At 45.4% G+C, this 23,864-nt stretch overlaps 1 protein-coding gene and 1 non-coding gene across 5 annotated transcripts in view; both read right to left on the reverse strand.

The window, feature by feature from the left end:
• LOC144169869 (2-amino-3-carboxymuconate-6-semialdehyde decarboxylase-like) overlaps nt 1-23,450 on the reverse strand; it is a 32,872-nt gene extending 9,422 nt beyond the window's left edge. For 2 of the 4 annotated variants that reach the window (XM_077699268.1, XM_077699266.1), the window contains exons 1-5: nt 18,884-19,099; nt 12,288-12,432; nt 10,504-10,553; nt 8,713-8,949; nt 26-119 (exon numbers count right to left, since the gene is read on the reverse strand). In XM_077699268.1, coding sequence (XP_077555394.1) covers nt 26-119; nt 8,713-8,949; nt 10,504-10,553; nt 12,288-12,432; nt 18,884-19,084 — 727 coding nt within the window. In that variant the 5' untranslated portion in view covers nt 19,085-19,099. Of the gene's footprint in view, nt 1-25; nt 120-8,712; nt 8,950-10,503; nt 10,554-12,287; nt 12,433-15,621; nt 15,752-18,883; nt 19,100-23,127 lie in introns of those variants that run through there. The other 2 variants (XM_077699267.1, XM_077699269.1) reach the window with 2 other exon arrangements.
• Trnat-ugu (transfer RNA threonine (anticodon UGU)) lies at nt 6,275-6,346 on the reverse strand. Its single transcript has one exon. It is a non-coding gene; the product is annotated as a tRNA-Thr (tRNA).
• Nucleotides 23,451-23,864: the final 414 nt, after the last annotated feature.

Below are 23,864 nucleotides of genomic sequence, written 5' to 3' on the forward strand. Positions count from 1 at the left end.
TGCAGGACGCCGCTGTGCCACTCACCGACGAGCCACTGGAGCCAGTATTTCGAGTAGCGCTTCGAAAACGGCATGTCCCACGGGTGAACGAAGACGCCTATCCCCAGTTCCTCGGCAGTCTGCAACGTAAGACCATTGCATAAAAAAAGGGCTCAGGTTTGACAATTGTAAACCTGTAAAGACTATGCACCTGCAGTGTTTCGTGGAAGTTTGCCTTTGCTTGAGATTTTGCATCCTACCGTCTTTACTGCGTGATTGGATGCAGCATTTCGCTTGCGCTGATAGGCACGCATGCATAGATAGCCCAGCCGGCACGATGGCGAGACTGAGGGCCCAAGCGGCGGCAAAGCAGCAATTAAATCCTCGCCAGTCATGTGGTTCGCTTGTGTGCGGTGTTCCGGCAGGGCCTTGCAGTTAGGTATTCTTGTGAACGGAAATACCCCAACGGGACTTTCATTTTAAAACAGCTACACCTAGACGGACGTATGTGGCGAACTTATATAATTGAAGCACCTTCTGTATTTGTTTTTTTTTCTTCTCTACTCCCTATCCGGTTCTATCTTTCTTTTCCCACGCTGTTAACCACATTTTTTTTCTACTGCACATCGCAATTAGAACATTTTGCTACCTGTTTTTTTTTATTTACTTTCAATCACCTTCTTGATTGCCGACTCTCTTTTTGCGCTCTATGTACTTGCTGCCCGAGCATATGAAACGTAGAAAGTAGTTTTTTTTTACCCTGCAAATTGGCTTTTCTTTAAAAAAGATTGGCTTCTAGCCCCGTTCATTTATTTTATATTGGCTTTAGACCTGCCATAGCCTTGCTAGAGCGGGTATTGTTCCCAATTTCACCCTTTCTAATAGAAGAAGCCACAATTAAGAAGCCACAAACGCGAATTTTGTGAAAACAATATTGTGTGAACTGATACGTTCATTCCGCAGGCAATCATCTACACCCCATGTACATATACTCATTATCATTCTACACATTAGTAGATCCTTAATTCTTCAAACATTATCATCCCCGGCGTTGTTTCTGTGGGCTGCCTGCTCGAGAACGCCGGAATAAACGCTTCCATTGTCCCTCTCAATATACACGAACGCTTTCCGGCTCAACAGTAAATATCTCATAGTATAATAGTACAACAGTATATGAGGAGCACGGAATGAAAACAGACCTGACCACCTGCACGGGCTACAATTCACACAAAACGCATGCGTACATGCGTTTCGAAATATATACAAACACATTTCCACACTTTTTGAAAAAATGTAGAGCAAAATATAATGAGTAAATTATGGGGTTTATCGCGCCGTAGCCACACCTGGGCTGTGAGGCGCACTGTAGTGGAGGGCTCCGGGTTAAATTTGCGCCCTTTGGATCTTAGAGCACAATTATCGCACATTCGCGTTTCGAATTTAGGGGCTTGTTGCTGGTTAAAAACCATAAGCCACTCCTCTTCTGTGCTTTCACACATTCGAAAAATTCCCGACATTGCAGGAGCCTTCAGTCAAATTAACAAGTACGCTCATTATCCGTTGTGGTATACGTGCTAGCGCAGTTGCCAGTGGATGCGACGGCACTGCAGTGAAATATATTAGTACGTAAAATCACATTATAGCGTATTAAAGTTTAATTTACTTGAAAGAGCACGAAAACTTTCGGCTACAACCATGTTGTAGTCACAGGTTGGCCAAAAGCAACGAGGGGGGAGGAGAGACAGTTGTTAACAGCGCACTTGCAGTAAGTAGAACCTAAGATTTGGAGCGCCACCAAATACAGCGGCCGAATCGCCGCGGCACCGGCAGGTATACCGAGTATAGAGGAGGTGAATACAAAATAATCTTCCTGAAGAATATTGTGAGCATCAATCTGTGCGCTGGGCTAGTGCCCACTTCAAGGACACGTGGAAAGTTCCTGGCGCTTCTGTCGTGTCCAATTCACCATGCACTTCGTCTGCATCTCCCGACCTTTATCATCATCATGTCGTACCTCATCTATTTCTCATAACCATCCACATCATAATTCCTCGGCCTGGACTTCTGAGTTGCCGCCCGGAATAAATGCGCCGTTTCGACTGCCTCTGAGGAGACCCTTGTGTGTGACGGCTGCCCTTGACGTCTCCCTCACTAGTGGCATAAGCGAGATCCGTGAGGAACTTGTGCATCCCCATAACTGCTCAATGGGCATCGAAACTTTTTGGCCTTAGCTGTCACGCCTTAAGCGGAAGTTATATGGAACCTAATTCATTTATACGTGCTCACCACAAGCGTTGTTCCATTTGATTAGACATGGCGAACGTACCACAGAGTAACACAAAAACGAAGGCATCATAATTACGAGAGTTAAACGTGTCACACAAAAGAACTCTACTCAAAGTTCGCGTATGCGCTTAGACACATAAAACAAAAGGAATAGGGGAGAAGGTTTTGACTTTCAAAAAGAGTCATGCACAACACGCAATTGCAGGTGATGTGCGTAGCAGGTACATAAACTCATGACAATATATGCATGATCAAAGGTGCACGGGAATCTAAAGAGAAAGCGTAGGTATAGCAAGCGACTTGCCGGCGCCATCATACGAAAGCACACTCGAATCTTCATTTCATTATCTTCATTTCAGAATCTTCATTCTGTCGGCATTTTGCGAAAATGACGACAGAATGTTAGAACAATGCGTTCAGCAAACGTTGTCACAGAGTTTTCGCCCCGTATATTTCTCTGTAAAAGTAGCCCCGAACGCAAAGATGTATGTAGGCACCTGCATGTGAGCGGGGCTCACCATCCTAAGAAACATCAAGGAACGGAAACCAGCGAAAAAAGACGCAAAACATGAGGAGAGACGAGACAACACAACGCTGGACACCAGCGAAAAAAGACGTAAAACACGAGAAGAGACGAGAAAACACAACGCCAGCGTTGTGTTGTCTCGTCTCTCCTCGTGTTTTGCGTCTTTTTTCGCTGGCTTCCGTTCCTTCGATATGTACCAACTGGCCCAGCAAGCTGCACTTCTAAAGAAACATCAGGTTTGAAACACCCGGCTATTTAATTCATCGAGATTCAAAAGCTTGACAAGCTCGCCGTGTACACCTCGGCTCAGTCCCATGTAACGATGAACTAAGTTTTGTTTGAAGCGATTCTCGATTCTTTCCGGTCGGAGCAACGTTTACGAAGGGCTGAAAAAAAAATGCCGTGCAAGAAGTCAAGTTTACATATACTAAAGCGCTTTAGAGCGGCGAAACCATGCGAAATCATGGTAGCCCGGGCTATCACATCAGGTAAGCAAAGGAACGAGTTTGTTTGGTAGTTCATCAAACATCTTGAATGGTAGCTTTCAACCCAGCATTACAACTAAATCGCGCGTTATCGTAGCGTGCTTTCTAGCAAGTTCAGAGCAATATGTTACTAGAGGACACACTCCACGACGTACTTGAAATTTTTCGCTAGAACCAGGAATACAACGTATTCTGCGATAAAAGCTTAAGTGCCCATATATGAACTAGAAACAGACGTATATATGAAGCTCCAACAAGATCTGGTCTTAGTGGATTGGATCTCCGCCTGTAAGCGTGCTATCTGGGAACGACGAATATGGAGTGCGACACCTCGCATGCACGTGTGGGCACTTCGAATTGAAGCAACCGCCGGCAGAAAGCGGCTAAACGTCTACCTCTACGTCGAGTACAAGTACAGTTGAGGGCGCAGAATCACGTAAAAAGAACCTGCGCATCTACCACGTGCCGCGACAGAAGTTCCGAATGCGGGGCAAAGTTATTTACGACTGACAACCTGCACCTAATAACGAGACCGCCGACACTGCACGTTGCTCTCAGCCGGAAAAAGCGAGGCGTGACGTCGAACAATGACCGTCCACTTGCCGCACTCTGCCCGATATCACTAGACAGTATGCCCTACGACTACGTCGTCGTATGATTTATGGGAAGCTCTCAGCCGTTACTGTTTAGAGCTCGGAATTATAACCTTGCGCTACGTTGTCGCCTAGAGCCTAGTGTGACGTAATAGAATGCGCAGTACTTTGTACTGAAAACGCAAGTTTCTCACTCCTTTCGTTAACCTTGCGGTAGGCAGTAAAAGAGCTCAAGAAGAGGAAGAAAAAATTAAGGCTCGGTATTGCTTCGCTGCAAATGACGATGAAAGATGACAACGCTTCTGCCGCAGCCAGGTAACGCCATTGTGCCTTACTTCTATTGCACATTTCGTATTCCACAAAAGCTTTTCATCTGTTAATCGTTAATGAGATCAGAGCATGTTATGGGCTGTGTTGCGCATGCGCACTTGCATCTTCCTGTTGACTGCGCCAATTGTAGGGCCACTAGCACAGCCCAATGGCAAAATGGAAGCTCCCAGAACGAAGAAAATAAAAAAAAGGTCTGTAGAGGAATTTATATTTATAATCTACTTGTTGCGGTACTGGTAACTCACCAATCACTTGTCGGTGACTCATTTTGTGGTCTCCTCTAGGTCGCTGTTGTACAACCAGTGACGTACCAGTGACACATCAATGAGTCAGAAGTCCGCCAACGAACAGAACCCAGAGCACAGCCCCGAGGCTATCTGCCAGTGACTGCTGCAAGTTTTTTTTTCTGGCTCATTCAGGGACGGACGGACGGACGGACAGACAGACAGACAGACAGACAGACAGACAGACAGACAGACAGACAGACAGACAGACAGAAATACATCAAAGTTCTACCTATTAGCATACCCAAGCGAAACTATTATCTTTACCAGGCTGGTTCTTAAAATCTTAGGCAAAATGCATAAACGCTTAGGTGTCGCGAACGTTTCCTTAATGCATTCGTTCGGGCGGAAATGGTGATCTGCTGTTATTAAAAAAAATTCTGCACAAATTCAGATAATTATCTACTAATTCGTAGCATTCTTATGCCGCTTGTCTTGGGTGTGAGTTTTTTACAGCCAAAGTTTTTGGTTTCTTATAAATCCTGCCCGACCAATTATCTCCATTTACGCTGCCAGAACAACTAGAAGTGAATTTGGCATTGTTATGAAAATTCTATGCACTAAGTTTTACGATTTTACGTAATTTGTGTTTATTTTTATTTTTATTTTTTCTAAATTTCGTCTGACCCATTATCTCCATTTACATTATTATAACGACTGCATTTGCAGCTTTCCCGAAATCTGCGTTATTGGGGAAATGCAGGGCGTTACACAGTTCACCAGTTTCCGTAATTATTTTATATTTCTATATTTTTTTTTAGTTTTTCAAAATTTCGTTCGACAAATTGTCTCCATTTACGCTATTTTAACGATTACAGGTGAAACTTCCGAGAAATTCGCGTTATTGTGGAAATGCCATGCATTATACGTCTTGAAATTTCCGTAATTTTTTAATATTTTTCTTATTTTTTAGTTTTTCAAAATTTTGTCTGAGAAATTACCTGAATTTACGTTATTATAACGATTACGTTTGGAACTTTCCCTAAATGTGAATTATTGTGGAAATGCAGGGAGTTACACGTTTCGCCATTTTCCACATTTTTTTTAAATTTTACTTGTTTTTTATTTTTTCAAAATTTGGTGCGACCAGTTATCTCCCTTTACGGTACTATAGCGATTACAGGTGGAGCTTCCGCGATATTTGAATTTTTGTGGAAAGGCAGGGCGTTACACGGTCCTGACTGCGGTGGTACCTCGGGAAAGAATGCTGAGCATTAAAAATTAGCTGTCGTATTTATTTGATTTTTAGTCTGAATAAAATGACCTGACCGCCGTGGGGCAAACTTGAGCCGTAACAGAACGCTGATCACTTGATTTTTTGGCTTTCGTTTCAGCGCAACGGATGCTGATGGGTGTGCCTGTTGCGCACTGCATACGGAAGTGACAAAAAGAACGTACCAAAAGTATAAATTCGAAGACCCCCTGTAACGTTTCTCGGGAGAATTCGTATCTTTTGTATTTCCATCTTACGTAGCCCCGGGCTTGGAGTAACGCCTAGTCCAGTAGAAATAACATCACCGTATATGAGTGAGTCTGAACTATATCGACGCAGCCATATCACTTCTCGCTCGTTAGCTGAGTAGGAACTTCCAAAGCCTCTTCTTGGATAGCGAAACCACCAAGATTATCAAGTCACCGCGCTACGTGCGCAGGCAGATCATGGTTTCGGAATCCACGGCATGACAATCAGAACGTTTTCTTTTCCCCGTGCGATACGCGAGATTAGTAGCCAAAGAATACGTAACATTAAAAAAAATCGCACTACGAAAAAAAAAAAAAAAAGAAAGCCCTAGCCGCCAGTGAGGTTCGAACTCACGACCGCTGGTTTACAAGACCAGCGCTCTACCACTGAGCTATGACGGCGATGGTTTAGTATCGGTTAGAACACAAACTGCTGACAGCAGACCACGGCCGTCAAAATTTCTCGTCACACCCATGTACCGTCAGTCATGGAGAAATGAAATGGGATCACGAAAATACGAACCAGAACACACAAATATATCTCTATTTCTTTCCGTGCACGTCAAAATCACGCGTGACTAAACTACAATAGCAAAGTCGGGAAAACTTGCTTTCCACGTATACCAATAGCGCGCGATTATTAGACCTCCACGTACAGCATTTTTTTAAATATTTTGCGTGTTCTGGTTCATATTTTCGGACTCGCATTTTGTTTGGTCATGACTGTACGTGGGTTCGATTTACATGGCACACTCCGGGCGAGGCGAGTTAAAAGAAAGACGGCTGTCCTTCGTCCCGTCTATCCGCCTCAAAAAAGGACGCTGGCGCTGAGTGATAACTTGAGGAAGGCTCCCTGGGACACATGAAGCACTCCCTGAACAGAAAGGTACCTGGCCGCACAAGCGTAGTACTTAGCCGAAACCTTTCAATGATCGGGAGAGGCCACCGTCATTCAGTGATCATAAATGGGCTGGTGAATAAATAAATAAATAAATAAATAAATAAATAAATAAATAAATAAATAAATAAATAAATAAATAAATAAACTTTTTTCTATTCTTACCCTCCTGGCCATTCGTGTTCATCAGGGTATGTACAATCACAGTTATGTTTTGTACACAGAGCCGTCAATACAATGGTTCTGATGAAGGCAAAAAGCGAAAACGCCCGTGTATTCGAGATTTCTGCGCACGTTAAAGATCCCCAGGTGGTCAAAGCTAACCCGGAGCCCTCCACTACGGCGCCCCTCATCGCCTGTGTGGCGTCGGCTCGTTAAACCTCCCAATCAATCAATCAATCAATCAATCAATCAATCAATCAATCAATCAATCAATCAATCAATCAATCAATCAATCAATCAATCAATCAATCAATCAATCAATCAATCAATCAATCAATCAATCAATCAATCAATCAATCAATCAATCAATCAATCAATCAATCAATCAATCAATCAATCAATCAATCAATCAATCAATCAATCAATGAAATGTGGTTTGCTAACACGCGCGCGCGCATGCACTGAGCGTCGCAACTTATGCCCGCTTGCTGAAGTGCCGGCAATCCCACCACGGCAGCAACTTGACGGTGCGCCGGCTTGCCCTCGCGATAGTTCAGGCATGGTGAGAGCCGTCGCTGCGTCTTTCTAACAAACGCGAGCGCGAGTTGTGGCACTTACCCAACCATGCAGTTAAGATAATCTGACTCTGCAGGTTCCGTTGCTGCGTAAAAATACAGTAGGACATTACATTTTTAATTCGGAAAGTTAAATTAGTGTAAGCGTACGTTGGAATCTCCGCTGTTTGTGCTGAGACAATCGAATACATTTTCGTACCACTAGTAATGAACAATGCTGTAGTTGAACCTGCCGTTTACATCCTCATAGTTCTGCAAAGTGTGGCGGGAAGTTCGTCGACAGGAGTGACTTAATGCGCGAAGCGCAACTCAATGACCACAGTCAATAAGCAGCTTGAAGAGGTCTAAGAAGAAGGCTCCGATGAGTATAGAGTGACCATAGCAATACGATATCTATCAAGATTGGTGCCGAAGTATAGCGATTACGTTAGATAATATATAAGAACTATAGGTAATATCAGTGGTACCGATTGGGGGTCAACCCCAAACGCTCAATTGACCCTTTCAAAAGCAGTTGTCTAGCTGCCGAGAAGCGGCGACAGGCGAGAAAAAAAAATGTTCGATTGTTTTCGGGGTCTGGTACCGCAGACATAGTTCCTTAGGGAAGAAGTCCCCCGTCCTGTTCTTCCTTATCTTTCTTCTTTGTTTATTTTCTACCTTTTCCGCTTCATTGGGCTGGCTCCGCTCTCTGCTGTAAGGGTGCAAACTATACCCCGCATGATGACGCTACAACTTCATGTACCATATCATACCATCTGGTGTAATACCTCTCAGATGCTTTTCTCGATCCTACCATGATACAAATAAAGTCCCACCACACGTTCTTAGTTAACTACATGATGAACGATAACGACGCCTTCAAAAAATGAGACAAGTCATATTTTTAAATTCATCGAATGAGATCAATCGTTTATACAGCTTGAATGGCCGCCAGCCTGCTCAGCGTGGAATGGTTTCTAAATTTTTTTACCGATACAGCCTATGAGGAGATAATTATATTTTGTCATGGATTCCTTTCTAACACAGAAATGAAAGCAAGCATGCAAGTGGCCGCCCACACAAGGAGAAGAAGAGGGATGCTGAGTCACAAGGTGAAGGGAAAGCCACTGACCATTATCGCCACGTGCACTCACCCGGTAGAAAGGGTCCAACGCGCGGTCACCGAGCGTCCACTCGTTGACGTGCGAGCCGATGATGACGGCGCGGAATCCCAGCTGGGAGACGCAGCGTTTGAGCTCCTCGACTGCCTGCTGCGGGCCCTGCATAGGAAGCGTGCAGAGCCCCACGAACCGGTCCGGACGTCGGCGGACGAGGGACGCCACGAAGTCGTTTTGGAGCCGGCTGAAGTCCAGCGCGTGCTCGGGCTTGGCCTGTGATGCGCAAGGGGGCCAAGGTGGAGGCATACATGTACACAGTTGGTTAAAATCGAATCCTGACACTATTGTGCATGGGATTTTGCAAGTGCGGACCACTTTACGGGCCTGGGTTGCCGTCGTAGCTAGTCCGCGGTAATGGTATCTAGCCACCGCAGTCACGCTGAGGCTTCGACAAGATACGCACTTTTCCCTCTATTCGGCCTTATGGCTAAAAGTTAAAATATAATAATAGTTAAAACAAGAGGTTTATTTAGGCAGAACCGTTGTAAACTCATGCAACCGCTGGCGCTGGTCATACATGTCTTCGATGTTTACTCCAAAGAAAACGGGAGGTACATTTCAGGCAAAATATATGGACTTAACTGGCAGTCCCCGCGTTCGTTTACTTGGGAATGCTCGTTGGGTTGGATGTTACAATATAAGCGAAAAAAATTACCCGCGGAAGAAAAAGTAAAACAACGATACTTTCAAAATGGTGCAGAAAGGATGCAGCCCGTACGAGATGAAAGCAAGCACAAGAAGAACAGAACTCCGCTCGTGCCGTTCCAGGCAGGACAAGAAATAAGAGATAAAGAAAAAATGCGGTCGGTCCCAGGAGAGCGCTGCGAAGGCGCGAAAATTGAATTGCATTGAACAAACATCCGTTCAATTCTTCAAGAGAGAGTTGAGACAGGGAAAGGAAGAGCGTGATGGGTGGTAGCGAAAAGCGAATCAGTGCTCCGCACTTGACAGCATTCACGTTCAGTGGAACTGCTTTTAATTTTTTAAAGTTAAGTTTCCAAAATACACTATTCACGGGGAACCCAACGACTATTTATTTTTCGCCTGTTATAGTATGGTGTTTCCAAGCCTCTTGTATACAGCTCTATCGTAATCAATCTAGACCCGAGAAATTCTGACCCCCAAGAAAGCAATAAGGCCAGATATTTCCTTGCACACTGCACGAAGCTAAGCAGTCACACCGTCACGAACGCGTCTTTGCGGCAACTACAATATGCCCCGACGTTCATGGTGGTCAGTGACGTTCAGTATAGCAGGTGTAGCCAAACGAAGCAAAGCTTATGATAACAGGGCATCTTCTCGGCAGAATTGAGGTTGAACTATTCGCGTAGAGCCAAGTTTACTCAAATTAAATCAGCAGTCATTGACATTCTATTATACCAAGGCGTTGGGAGTGTCTTTTTAGACGTGTAAAGCGCGCTGAAAATTTGAATACCGAGAAAAGGTGCGGTGTATTGAGGCATGATTTCAGGTAGGCAAATGGTGAGTTGTGCCAGGACGCTGTCTGCCGCATCTAGAAATAGACTTAGAGCCGATTCGTTGTAACGAGCCGTAATAATCAATCTTTTCAATCGTATACTCGCTAGTTTTAGCAAGTTATTTGCTTATTTTCAGTTTATGTCTGAGACGCGATTTTTTTCCTCCCGCTAACTTGCATTGTCAAAGTCGTGTAAGGAGACAATGCTGAAAGCAGGTTTCTGTCATGATTCCCATGCACATTACACATCGGCGCTATTCAGGACATAAAACCGAAGAGACGAAGCATACCCAATAGCTGAACAGCACGGGCGTGGTAGAGATGGCCTGGATGGTGACCCCTGCACAAAAGTGCGAAAAGATGGCAGGCCTTTGCAAAACAATACAGGAGGGCTTCAATGGAATGTTTATAAAGGGATGTGAGTTGTTTCAGTCTAAGGTTTTGAGCTAGAACGAATGGGAGCACGCACCTATGCATATATACGTATGTACGTATTAGGATGCCTCAGGCGTAAATTTAGGCGTATGGCTTCATGGACACTGATGTGAGGTACCCGTTTCTGCACCGCACCTTCTACGAGCAGCAAACATGAGTCAAAACGACGGGACACAACCATAGGCATGCACAAACGGAAACGAAATGCTTTTTGCACATACCTTTGTAATCGTGCGATTCCAGAGTAAAGAATTGCTGCTCAAAGACTTTCGTGGAGTTTCAAGAAAAACAAGAGTACTGAATGTGTAGTCTCATTGTGGGCCTTAAAGGGACACTAAAGGGTGGGCAACTTTTTGTGTTAACTGAAAGACAACAGGTTATGAAGCTCTCTCGGTTTGTATTCGATGACCGACGATGTATTATTTTCCTGGGGAATAAATAATTTATACTGATTTTCTTCCTCTTGTTTCTCTTCCATTTTTTCGGGCCGTTAAAGGGCAACTCACAAGGCACCCAGAGCTATAGCCGGGGCCCTATTCTCCACTTCTACTTGACCGTCGTCATCTTCTTGAAAGCTTGTTCTATTAGGCTTCAACTTTAGCCACAAAGACTGAAAACCAATCAGAAATAGCCTTTTTTGACACACACTTCTGCGTTTTCACCAGACGGCGTCAAACCTCGCTCCTATGCCGCCAATGCCCGACCGCTCCCCAGGGGTACTGCCGCCTGGGAGCGGGTGCAGAAAACATACGAGTTCACGGCTGTGTCGTTCTAGATTGTTGCGTTAATACACTCCAATTTCGCCACTGGCTGTCCCTAATGCACGACATAAAAGTAAGTACGCTAGGTTCTCGCATTCTAGGTTCTCGCTTTTGGCTGCACTTGTGTACGCAAAGCGAATCATTTCAACGAAGTCGAAACTCAAGCAAAGCTTGTGCCTAAACGTTGGCGTGTGCTGAGGCGTCCTGTTTTAGAATGTTTGCGGGGGAATACTTGTGTTTTTTTAAAGCGCATTATCAGCAAAGGTGTCCGCGGAGCTTTATTTTACATTTACATGTCGCTGTATCTAAGTTTGTTTCGCAAAAACGCTCAGGCAGGCACAGCAAATCCCACGCTTCACGATTCAAGATTTTTGAGGTCACAAATCGTAGTGGGAGAAAGGAAACTGAAAGGGGGGGGGGGGGATTGTTTTTACATGTGTGGCATTTTATTTGCTGATGAGCAACTGCTGCTGCTGTGTTTACCTGTATTCACGGCACTCTAATCTGTCGATATAGGCCAACTTGCTCTTTCCCCTTAGTGTTCTTTGAAGAAAAAAGTGTGCGTGCGCGCGTGCGTGTGTGTGTGTGTGCGCGCGCGCGTGCATTCTTGTATGCACACACGTGAACTCTTCAGGGAATGGGCTGCGGAAGATTTCATACCCTCCATACCTCCAGAGCTGGTTCATGGAGCATTTCATCGACAACTTCATCGACAATTTCATTCAATTTCATCGACAACATCGACACGAAGCCAACTTGTTCGCGTACCTGCGAACTCGTGTACCGTTATGCCACAGGACAAACTTTCGAATTAAAAAAACCTTTTAATGTCACTTTAAAAATAGGTTGCCGACCGCAGGCCAATTCCATGAGCTCACCTGTGTTGTCCATGTCAGCGATCCGGTCCTCGAGGCGCCAGCAGTTGGGCTGTACACGCCTGAAGAAGCGGCCATCGTCGTAGCTCAGTACGGCTTCGTTATCACCTTCTTGCTTAATGACTAGCCAGCCGCCGTAGCCATACCGCTGTGCGGATATGCGGGGACGAAAATCGAAGTTATGACAACGTTCTTCAGCCCTTAAGAGAGAGAGACAATTCTTTAATGAGGCAGACGAGGTCAGCCCTGCATAATGCTGGGCTTGCTACTTCAAATGGTTGGCAAACATTTAATGAGTGTTAAATGCTAAAATTAATAATATAAATAAGAAAAAAATGAAAGAAAATCCATCAGACAGACACACGCACATATATACACACACACAAAAAAATAGCGACAGAGTCGGTCACAAGCTGGAGAGAGAGAGAGAGAGAGAGAGAGAGAGAGAGAGAGAGAGAGAGAGAGAGAGAGAGAGAGAGAGAGAGAAAGAGAGAGAGAGAAAGAGAGAGAGAGACAGAGAGAGAGAGAGAGAGAGAGAGAGAGAGAGAGAGAGAGAGAGAGAGAGAGAGAGAGAGAGAGAGAGAGAGAGAGAGAGAATGCTCTTTAAGGGTGAAGTTGAAGTTGAAGTTGATCTTTATTCGCATCAAGTAAATACATGATAATGTGAACTGGTGAGGTCAGCCCTGCTAGGGACAAAGCTTGCTACACCAGATGGGGGTGACTACGTTGATGAGTGGTGAATATCAGACATTAGGGTTACAGCAGTAAGAAGACAAACATGAAACGTAAAAAAAAAGACAAAAAAGAAGGACAAGAAAAACAAGAGAATGCTGCCAACAGAGTCCGGACATAAAAATACAATTGAAAAAGAAATCGTTAATGGGAACGCTGACACAAAATGAAAAGTAAACGACGGGAAAAAAAGTAACAACACCAACCCAAGAAAAATAAATAGATGAACGCCACAGTGCGAAAGAGCAGATATCGTGACACACTTGCTCTGTCTGTGATCTAGAGAGATTTGTCCAGTTCAGTCTCTTGTAGCAACTGGAGCAGAACTTTTGTACCTACGGTGCTGTGAGCACTATTGGCCCAGGGCCCAAGAAAATGAATAAGTTCGACACTGCCTCCATGACGTACACGAGAGAGGAAGCTCGCTGCAGTTCTTCGCGCAGCAGCGAATCGAGGGCAGACGCACAGCAAGTGATTTACAGTCTCGCGCACACCGCAAGTCCGGCACAGGGAGGAATCTTTCCAACCTATCTGAAACTTAAAACTCCGAGTAAACGCCACATTCAGGCGCAGTCGGTGCAGAACTCCTTCACACCGCTTGTTGAGGCAGCGTGGAAAACTGAAGTCACAGTGCGGGTCAATAGCGTGCAGTGGTAGATACCTGCGGTGAGGGTCCTGCCACTCCGACCTTTGTGCAGCCCATCCACTTGCAAGGATAAGGGCGTTGCTGTCCTCTCGGGAGAAAGGAAGCTGGGTCGTGTTGCTCAGCAAGTGGCCTGCGCTGGCGGCTGCGTCGGATCTAATATTGCCTTGAATGTCCGAGTGACCAGGCAGCCACTGAAGAATGATTTCATGGCCTTCGCGCACTGCCATTGTGTGAATTTCGGCAATTTCACATACAAGCTGACTGCGGTTTTTGTGAAGCTTTAGGAGCGCTTGTAAGGCGCTGCGCGAGTCGAGGAATATTACCCATTGCTGGGCATGATGTACACTGATGTAATGAAGTGCAGCCCTCACAGCTGCTAGCTCGGTAGTAGTCGAGGATGTTTCATGGCTAAGTTTTCTTTCGATAGTGCACCGGGCTGATGGGATCCACACGCCGATGGCGGATGAGCCCGGGCGAACCGAGCCATCCGCATAAACATGTGTGTAGCCTTTGTAAGTGCTGGAAATATACTTGAGTGTGAAGAACTTGAGCGCGGCCGCAGGCATGCAGAATTTTTGCTAATTCCGGGTATCGTCGTGCAAATTTTCCATGGCGCAAGTACCCACGGGGCTACTATCGACTTTTGAGGCCGTTGAAAATTCGCCGGAACAAGTGTCTTGCATACTGTGTGGAGAGGTCTGCCAAAGGATGCGTATGACACCGAGTCAAATGGCGCAAAGACGTTCGAAGCACCTCTTGGCGTTGTAGCATTGTGGCGGAAAAAGCACCGAGCTTCGCAAAGAGTTCCAACCGTCGATGTGCATTTAGGTAGACCCAGGCAGGTGCGCATAGCTTTTGCCAGCACTGAGTCTATTACCTTCAGGCTTGTAGGCGATAGATGATGTGGGGCCGGCAGGCTGTAACGCAAGAGGCCGAGAAAAAGGGCTTTATATAGGCAAAAGAGTGAGGATACAAGGCAGCCCCACGAACTCCCACCGAGCATACGCAGAATGCGCACAAAGCACAGAAGCCGCTCCTTCAGTCGCCGAATATGTGGGGCCCATGACATTGAGCGGTCAAACGTGACACCGAGAAACTTGTAGGACTTGACATAGGGTACTGGAGTACCCTCTACGGTGAGCTTATAACGTGAAACATCGCGACGCGTGAATGCTATCGCAGCACACTTCTCAGGGTAAAATATGAGACCACAGCATCTGAGATATTTTCTAATCTTCAGAATTGCCTCCTGGAGTGTGGCGCGAATGTTTCGACGGTTGCTGCCTGAAGCCCAGATACAAATGTCGTCTGCGTAAAGTGAAATATTGACACCTTTGGGCAGGACTGTTGGGAGGCGTATGAGACACATGCCAAAAAGCGTCGGGCTCAAGACGCCGCCTTGAGGAACTCCTTGCGTGACGGGATGTTTGGCCGTTTCGCCATCACTGGTAGCCATGTAGACGTACCGGTCTCGCAAGTAGTCACGTAGCCACTGGAACATGCGTCCTCGAAGCCCTATGCATGTCATCTCTCTTCGGATGGCTTCGTGTGCGACGCTGTCAAATGCCGCTTTGATGTCAAAGAAGACAGCTATTGTGATGTTTCCGGCTGATTTCTGCCGGGTAATATCTGAGTCGAGTCCAAAGTCTCTTAGGAAACGCACAAAAGCTTTAAAACCTCGCACCGCATTGTCTTTGCTGTTCCAGGGGCTTAAAAAATTCTTCATGCTGAGATTTCTCGCCCGCAGTAAACATCAGGCCGTCATTTTCACCGAGCAGAAACGTGGACAAACACAGAACAGGTATTCAGTGTCCTCTCGTACACCGCAAAGGAGACACAGAAGTGATGTCACCAGACTGATTTTGTGAAGAAAGCTTTTGGTGCAGGCTACTTGGGGGCGCGGGCGATGTATAGCACACTCTGTTGGTCTGAATAAACCGTGTGGTGTATGAAACGTACACTGCGGGTGTACAGCGTAAAGGGGGGCGAACTGCAGGTCCGGGTTCCGCCATGCTGCAACTGCATGCGCCGTCCGAGAATTGTGACTATTCCGTTGACGTCCTCCTTGGATAAAGGAAGAAATGCTGTTGAGCACGTGGAATGGCCCTCGCGCGCGTGCCGATCAGATATTACATTGCCTGTGGTGCCACAGTGCCCTGGCAGCCACTTTAACGAAATAGTGTGTCTTTTGCGCAGTGCCTCTGTGTGTATGAAGTCGATTTCGTGAATCAGCTGGCTTTGATGACTTCCTCGCTTTAGAAGCGCTTGTAGCGTAGAGTGGGAGTCGGGGAAAACAACCCGAGATACAGCGAAAAGGGAGTTGGGTTATGGCACTACGCATAACATTTCCCTTCGTCACAAGGTTCAAAGTCAAAACCGGTAACTGCGGTAACAATTTCAGTACAGACGCAGGGATTAACAGTGACTGGATATGGTATTATCATAATAGCTACTCCCTTAGGCACCCCGAGGGTGTTACTGGCCCCGATTTCAGCCGCTGTCCCTTGAAGTGTAATTATTCTAACCTAGTGGTTACGTTAAGACAGCCATTATACCTTTTAATTGCCCAAACCTTTGGAGTAGCAGGCTCCAGCTTAGGTCGGAGCTGACCTCTCCAATGAATAGATATTCCTCTAGGCCCTTTGTACAATCCTGATCTTGAGACGCTTAGTTTTACCGTACACCATAACTGCGGCGTTTTTATTTAAGACGTCAGGTAGAAAAATTACGTGTTTTACCGGTTATGTTGGCAGTTCACCCAGTTCATAATCAAGTACTAAATTTTCAATGCGCATATTTATAACTATAACCGTGGAAAGTGTGGTTGTCTTCCGTGTTTGAGCCTTAGGCTCAAAAACGGAAGACTACCAAACGGAAGATAAGGCGAATGACCTGAGGCGTCTGTGTGCACATTTGCCCGAATAAAATATTATAAGGATTACATTTGAAACTTTCGCGAAATCTCCGTTATTGTGGAAATGCACTGCTTTACACGGTTCGCCATTTTCCGTAATTATTTTATACTTTTCTTATTTTTTTTAGTTTTCAAAATTTCGTGCGACCAAATATCTCCATTTACGCTATTATAAAGATTACAGGTGGAACTTCCGCGATATCTGCATTTTTGTGGAAATGCATGGCGTTACACGGTCATGGCTGGGCGGGGTTCTCGGCAAAGAATTCTAGCATTAAAATAGGCAGCTGTCGATGAGTGCAACCAATATCTGAAGCCTGCACGGGTTCTGCAGCGGTGGGACTAAGCGCAGATAATTGATTTTAATATAGGTCTAATACATCAAGGACCCTATAGTCGTCGAACTCTCGCTAGAAATAAATGTTGGAAAATAAAGGATAGCCATAAATCTGATTACACGACAGATGTCCAAATTCGAGCTGAAAGATTCGTGCACCCAAACCACAGATCAACAGAGATCGATAGGGAACATGATGATGGTGATGATGACGATAATAATGATGATGATGATGGTGGTGAAACGCGAAGCTTTCTACGATATAAGTGCAAAGTCTACAATCCAGTCAGCCGAAGTCCAACCGAACAACAATGCTGAGCTATTCGAATCAGCACATTCAGATGAACCAATCACAAACTGATAGGTACAAAATCACATCACATTCTCTTAGCTGAGCATTGTCGGAGATTTCGTCCTTGGCTGATTGGATTGCGGACTTTGCATCTGTATCGGAGAAAGTTTCGCGTTTCAACCATATTTCTTCCAAAAATGGGCGTTAGGTTTCTTTTTTTTTTTCATATCTCAGTGCTTTTTCAAATTTTATCTCTGGGCCCACAGACACCTCCTACGGTGAGCAGCTCATTAGTGCCTCGTTCTCTCAATCATAACTGAGCACGGCCGCTCAATGGGAGGGAACTTCTTTTCATCGAGTGGCTGTGCCTGAAGGATATAGTGAAATCCGGTGCTATGTCTACCGTTCTCGTTACAATTCTGTTGATTATAGTTCTATACGTATGCCACAATGTATATGTGCGCTCCGGTTTGAGTTGTGACAGCTGCAGCGGGCCCCAAGTACTGAAAAATTCTGCATTACCTAATCACACAAACTCCTAATAAATTTACACTGCAATCCTTGCCATCCTTTATGCTGTATAAAGGTTTCTTCCTCCTACTCCTCATCCTCCTCCAAGCCTTGCCATCTGTTGTCTGGTACTTTAGTTATTTATTTGTCATTACGGCCCTAAGGTGCCAAAAAAGGCCTGAAATGCGTCTCTGTGGCTGATGACCTTGAAGGCTCCCGATGTAGACGGACACCGTGGCCGCAGGGACTGATTTGAAAAATACGTCTTCTGACGAGCTCTTAAAAAAGCCTTTCCTAGCAGAGAAATACATGTGCTGACTTACTACTACATTGCAGTATGCATGACCATTCAAATGACCCTAAAAGCGACTCAATGGCTAAGGCGTTGTGCTGCTTAACCCAAGGACGTGGGTTCGATCCTGGATCTGGTGGTCGTTTTTCTAATTGCGGCTAAAAGCAAAAGCGCCAGTCTGTCGAAATTTCGGCGAAATTTCGGTCAAAATTAATCCGAAGCCCTCCACTACTGCGCGCCTCATAGCGTGGGTGTAGCTTCGGTGCGTGAAACCTTATATTCTTAATCAAATGTTCCTTAAGAAAGAAAGCATTTCGAAGTGCAAACTTATACGAATTATGTGGGTAAACACAGATTCCGCTTAATAATTACACCAACACACCATTCATGTGTTGTGTAACTTGTAGAAAATGTAGGATGTTTTTGCAGGAAACGTGATTGGAACAACTTGAAAAGCTCATGTCAGTGTTTTAACTCGGAATAAAAATTCCGGCAGTGCGCCCGTTCCTTCTCTCTTCTTGTCCCCTGTCACATCCCGCCCATTTCACCTGCACCTGCAGTTGGTTATTGGTCGTGACTAATTATCAAGTGCGTATTTCGGCTGCGATTTAAAAGCAGCGAGTTTGCGGCAAAAATACGCTAATTCGACTCCGACGTGTTTACATCGAATCCTCCAAGCGTGGCAGAGGTGTGGGGTTCTCTCCTGCGAGGCGAACCATGCAGGGCGTGCCCACAGGGAACGAAACAAAACTGTGAAAATTAAAAAAATAAAACACAAACGAATTAGCATACTTCTACGGCATTGGCAATCAAACTGGAACATCATTAGCCCCTTCACCAATTCTAACTGACACCGCGATTCTTCAAAGCTCCTACCTTCAATCCAGATTTCCTTCCCACCCTTCTCTTGCCCGCTTGATCCTGCCCTGCTGACCGCAATGGGCCAAGGCAGACGCAAAAGGCACAAGTCTTGCTGTTTATCGCCTCATTCCTCGTCACCTGACGGAGCCTTGCAGCCAAGCCAATCTTATCTTTACTGCCTGGAACTATAACTCCGCCACAAATTGGGGCAGGCATGCGCTACCATAGCGCCGGCATTGTTACGGTGCTTCGAAAATAATTCGCGCAATAAACGGCCACGTTGAAGCTCCACCGAAGTAGGGAGGCTTCGAGCTGCATTTAAGGCCAAAGCTACTTTACAGATGCGCCCATGATGAAACAGAGCAGACAGGTAGAACGCTAGCGAAACCTCTTTGTCCCGCGCTTGGCCTTTTTTTGCGGCTTGCTCATAAATGTTATCCTGTACGGGCTTGGCCCTGGTAATCGTTCCTAGAGAAAACGCGCTTGCAAACGACAGACGTACGAGGGTTAGTATTACGCTAGAACACATACGTATGTAGGCCGGCACCATGCCCATGATAAAGGCTCCTGCGTGTCATTCTCATTCTTCCCGCTATCGGCATTTTGAGAAGCAGCGGGCAACCCTTTTTTCTAACTCCACCTAAAAGTGAACATAACATGACGCTTCAGTAAAGGTGCAGTGGTACTGATGCAGTCGTCAACATCGCGGCGATGGCAAAAAAAAAAAAAAAACAATCTGCAGGAATTCACAGAATTCTCTACTAATGCATAGCATTGTCTAGAGTGTGAGTTCTTTGCAGCCAATTTTGTTTGTTTTTTTCTAAATTCTGTCGGAAAATTATCTCCATTAACACTATTATAACGATTACAGGCGTCGCTTCCTCCCAATTTGCATTTTTGTGTGAATGCAGGGCGTTACACGGTCCGTCACTTTCGCAATTTTTTATGCGTAGCATTCCTTGCGGACTACCCCCACAGCCAGGACCGTGTAACGCCCTGACTTTTCACAAAAAATGCAGATATCGCGGGACTTCCACCGGTAGTCGTTATAATTGCGTAAATGTAGATAATTGGTCAAACGAAATTTCGAAAAACCAGAGGAAAAGGAGGAGGAGGAGGATGGGAAGGAGGAGGAATAAACTTTTATTGAACATCAAGTTGCTGGTGTCAGGGGCACCCGCCCGGTGAGAGGAGTCCTCACTCCAGGGCCCCTTGGAGTCTAGCGGCTTTAAAATAAGAAAAATATAATTATGGAAAATGGCGAACCGAGCAATGCCCTGCATTTTCACAATAATGCAGATTTCGCGGAAGTTTCACCTATAATCGCCGTAGTAAAATTAGTAAATGGAGGTCGGAGAGCATTTAGAAAAATAAAAAATAATTGCTGTAAAGAACTCGCAGTCATGACAAGCGGGATCAGAATGCTACGCATTAGTAGACTATTGTAGCAGAAGGTCTGCAGATTTTTTCTATTTTTTATTTTTGTTATTTCAAAATTCTGTCCAGGCAGTTATCTCCATTTACGTTATTATAACGTTTGAAGGTTTTACTTTCGTTAAATCTGCATTTTTGTGAGAATGCAGGGTGTTACACTGTTTGCTATTTTCGTTATTTTTTCTGTTTTTCTTATGTTCTGGTGTTTCAGAATTTTGTTCGACCAATTGTCTCCATTTACTCTATTATAAGGATTATCGGGGTTACTTCAGCAAATCTGCATTTTTGTCGAAATGAAGGCGTCAGACGGTTCCTCGCTTTCACTACTTTTTCTTTTTTCCTATTTCTTGCTTTTGCAAAATTCTGCCCGACCAATTATCTCCACAATTACGCTATTATAACGGTTATAAAGGTTCTTTGCGCCAAATGTGCATTTTTGTGGAAATGCAGAGCGTCACGGTCTTGCTTGTGGAGGTACTCGGTTAAGAATGCTGCGCATTAAAAGTAAACGTTCAGGTCGTGGCGTCCTTAGCATGTGCCGTCAAAAATAGGGGTGGCGATAAATGTGCACGCCTCGTGGCAGTGAACCGCTATGACTTTCCTCTACAATATTTCAATACAGAGGAGCTTTATACGCTACACAGTGTGTTAACCCAGACAGTCGGTGTTGATAAGACGAGCGCTGTCGAACTAATGTCTGCATTCGTGCATGCTTAGTATTCGCAGTTGAGCAAAACATAGACGAAAGAATATTGGCGAAAAAAAAAACAACAGAACTTCAGCGAAAGCCAATCAGCAGCTAAGGTAGGTGGCATTTCGCATGCACGCAGTGAAAGCCTGCATGGGAAACATGAAAGCAGCTTTCACAGTCGGTTCCTGGCCTGCTGGACTGAAGCAGTATTCGGAGATTCTCTGGGAATGCGGTTGTTCACATATGCTGTATTCAATAGAGACAAGCGCGTACCATTGCCGCGAGTGCGAGTTTGTAGGGCGCCTCAGCCTGACATTTTCTTTAAAGTCAGCTTGAAGGCTCGGAGATTCTTGTTAGACGAAGCCCCAAATGATTTCCACTGCTATACTCAGCACTTCTGGCATAGCACAGTTAGAAAAGAAAAAGGTTTCCCATTCTGTCGTGCGAATAAAAAATGTTCTAAAAACGTGCACGCCAGTGTGCGTCAGCGGCACTACAATTTCGAAGAAGCCACCTGAAAGACTGGAGCATCTGGGTACACAGCTGCAGGACAAAGCGCTTGTCAAAAGCACTTCCTGCGTGCAACCTGTTTATGGATGAGGCACAGCTACCATCAGCATTATTCTTTTTTTTACATCTTCTGCCATTCTCAGAAATCTAGTGAAAACTTTTTGTAAACACGATGTTTTGTATACAGTACGTACGCTCTTCCCTTCATCATCATTCATCATTTATTGTACCCTCAAAGGCCCCTTTCGCCCCCACCATAAGGTGGTGGGGCGAAATAATAGTACACACATAGCAAGAATTCAGACAGTAATACAGGAACAATTCCGACATACATTCGTGTAAAGAAAGTGAAGACGTACAGCTTCGACAAAAACTTTGCGAAATAACTTTGTAGAAACATATTCAGCTTTATCTCGAGTAAAAACTTTCTGCCCGCAGTATTGTGCGAGATGTCATCCAGATCTGTGGAACGAGGTAGAACTACCTCAAAAACGTCGTCATATTTGCAACAAGGAGTGAGGCTTCACATTTGGTACTACCCTTTGTACGCTCTATGTACGCTCAAGCCCTTTGTACGCTCAAGAACTTTGGAGCGGGTTGTGAAAGCTATGCGGTGCTAGGGAAGTTGGACATGTGTATTACTGCAGGAAACTTGCTTTCCTTTTTTTTTTTCATATGACTCTAAGCATTGTCTGCTCGCAATTAGCGCGCGGCTTCACCAAGATGGTGTGGAGTGGCATGTTTGGACTCCTGCTTAAAGCAATAAATTGCAAATTTTTTTAGATTACATTCTCACCGCGCGCTAAAAGAAACGACGGCCCCTCGATAATGAACGCTATAGCTTTTAAAGTGCTTAAAACAAATGAGTAAAACGCATATCTGTGTTTGCATAACGCATACCTGCCGTATACTTGGCGAGCAAATATCGTAAAACGCTTGCTCGAAGAAATAAAACTGCATCTAGATGCTTGCTCCTACTATTTGTATTTTCAATGAAGAAGGATGTTCTAACAATTGTGGCAGAAATATTACAAAAAGCGACCCCACACATGTTTCATTTTATGTCCCGAAAGAAATCTCCCACATTTTTTAGAGAACAGAGCTCCCGAAATTTCAGAACCTGTGACAGCGTCATTGTAAGTAAAGACAACAGTCTGTGCCCAAAATAGCAGCTTTCTGTGCGGAGTCACCGGAATGCAGCAACATGGCTGAGCCCAGCCAGAGAAAGAAAGCTTCCCCAAGGGAGTGTCGAATAAATTTAAAATTATTGGACGGACCCTGCGCGGCCTACCGGAATGGGATGGCCACCAACCGCCCCTAACTCTTTCTCTCCCCCTCCCCTCTCCCTCTTTCTGAATAAACGTTTTCCAACCAACGAACGGCCCTCTGGCTGCGTACTCTTGAGTTAAGTCATCGCACCATCAAACAATTTCCTCACCTAGACCGTAACATGCGCGCACGCTGTGCAAAGGTTAAATTATTCCTTGAACCGTGAACTGCACTCAGACACGTTATTTCTTCGTTCTGTACTTAAACCAGCACCAAAAGAAACAGACCAATCAGCTTATCCGGGGTCACACGGATCCTACTTCCACAGCGCAGCTTACTTTCTCTTCCCGCTCACCTCTTTCAGGTTGGGCCATTTGTCCGGAACCACGTGCGCGTGCAGGTCAATCTTTGGCATGGCGCTACAGGCGGCAGGGGTTGGAGCAGACATCGTACGGGCACGTCTCGTCGCTACAGCCGCGTCGGTCTCGGCAACCAGGCTGTAGATGCAAGCACGGACGCGACCCCTCGAGTTCCGTTCGCCACTACGGAGTCGTGTAAAGGCCCTGCCCTTTTACTACGCTTCTAAACAATGGTGGTCAAAGTAAAAAACCCGCGAAAAAAGAATAGAAAAAGAAGAAGGAGCGTAAAGGCTGCTTGCTTCTCCGCAGGACCATAAAGGCCTAGCGTGCGACTGATAACGCCTGATGTGTGTCGCCGCCCTTTTACAGCTCGTCCCTTGTGTGCTCCAAGCTGCGGCGTTCTTCCTCTCACCATCGCGCCTTTTGCACAGCGGAGGGATTCGCCCCAAATAACACCAAACAAGTAAGCAAAGAGAAGCTGCAGCTGCTGTTCTTGCTGCATGCCTAATGAGGGCGAACGGTATCCGAGCAAGTGCGTCGGACAGTGCGTGTGCCAAAAACACACACGATAGTAAGAAACCTTGTATGACAAAGCAAGCTTTGGCAGGTAGATTTACGCAAGGAGGTCGAAACACCTGTTGATCATTTCAGCCTTCAAACTAACGTTGGAAATAGAGCGAAACCGGATGCTGTCGTGAGGCTGGTCCCTATGATATCTATAGTGGATTAATAT

This window comes from Haemaphysalis longicornis, unplaced genomic scaffold, assembly GCF_048455015.1.
Source record: "Haemaphysalis longicornis isolate Haplotype H1 unplaced genomic scaffold, Haemaphysalis longicornis Haplotype H1 scaffold_2, whole genome shotgun sequence".
Taxonomy (NCBI): Eukaryota; Metazoa; Arthropoda; class Arachnida; order Ixodida; family Ixodidae; genus Haemaphysalis; species Haemaphysalis longicornis.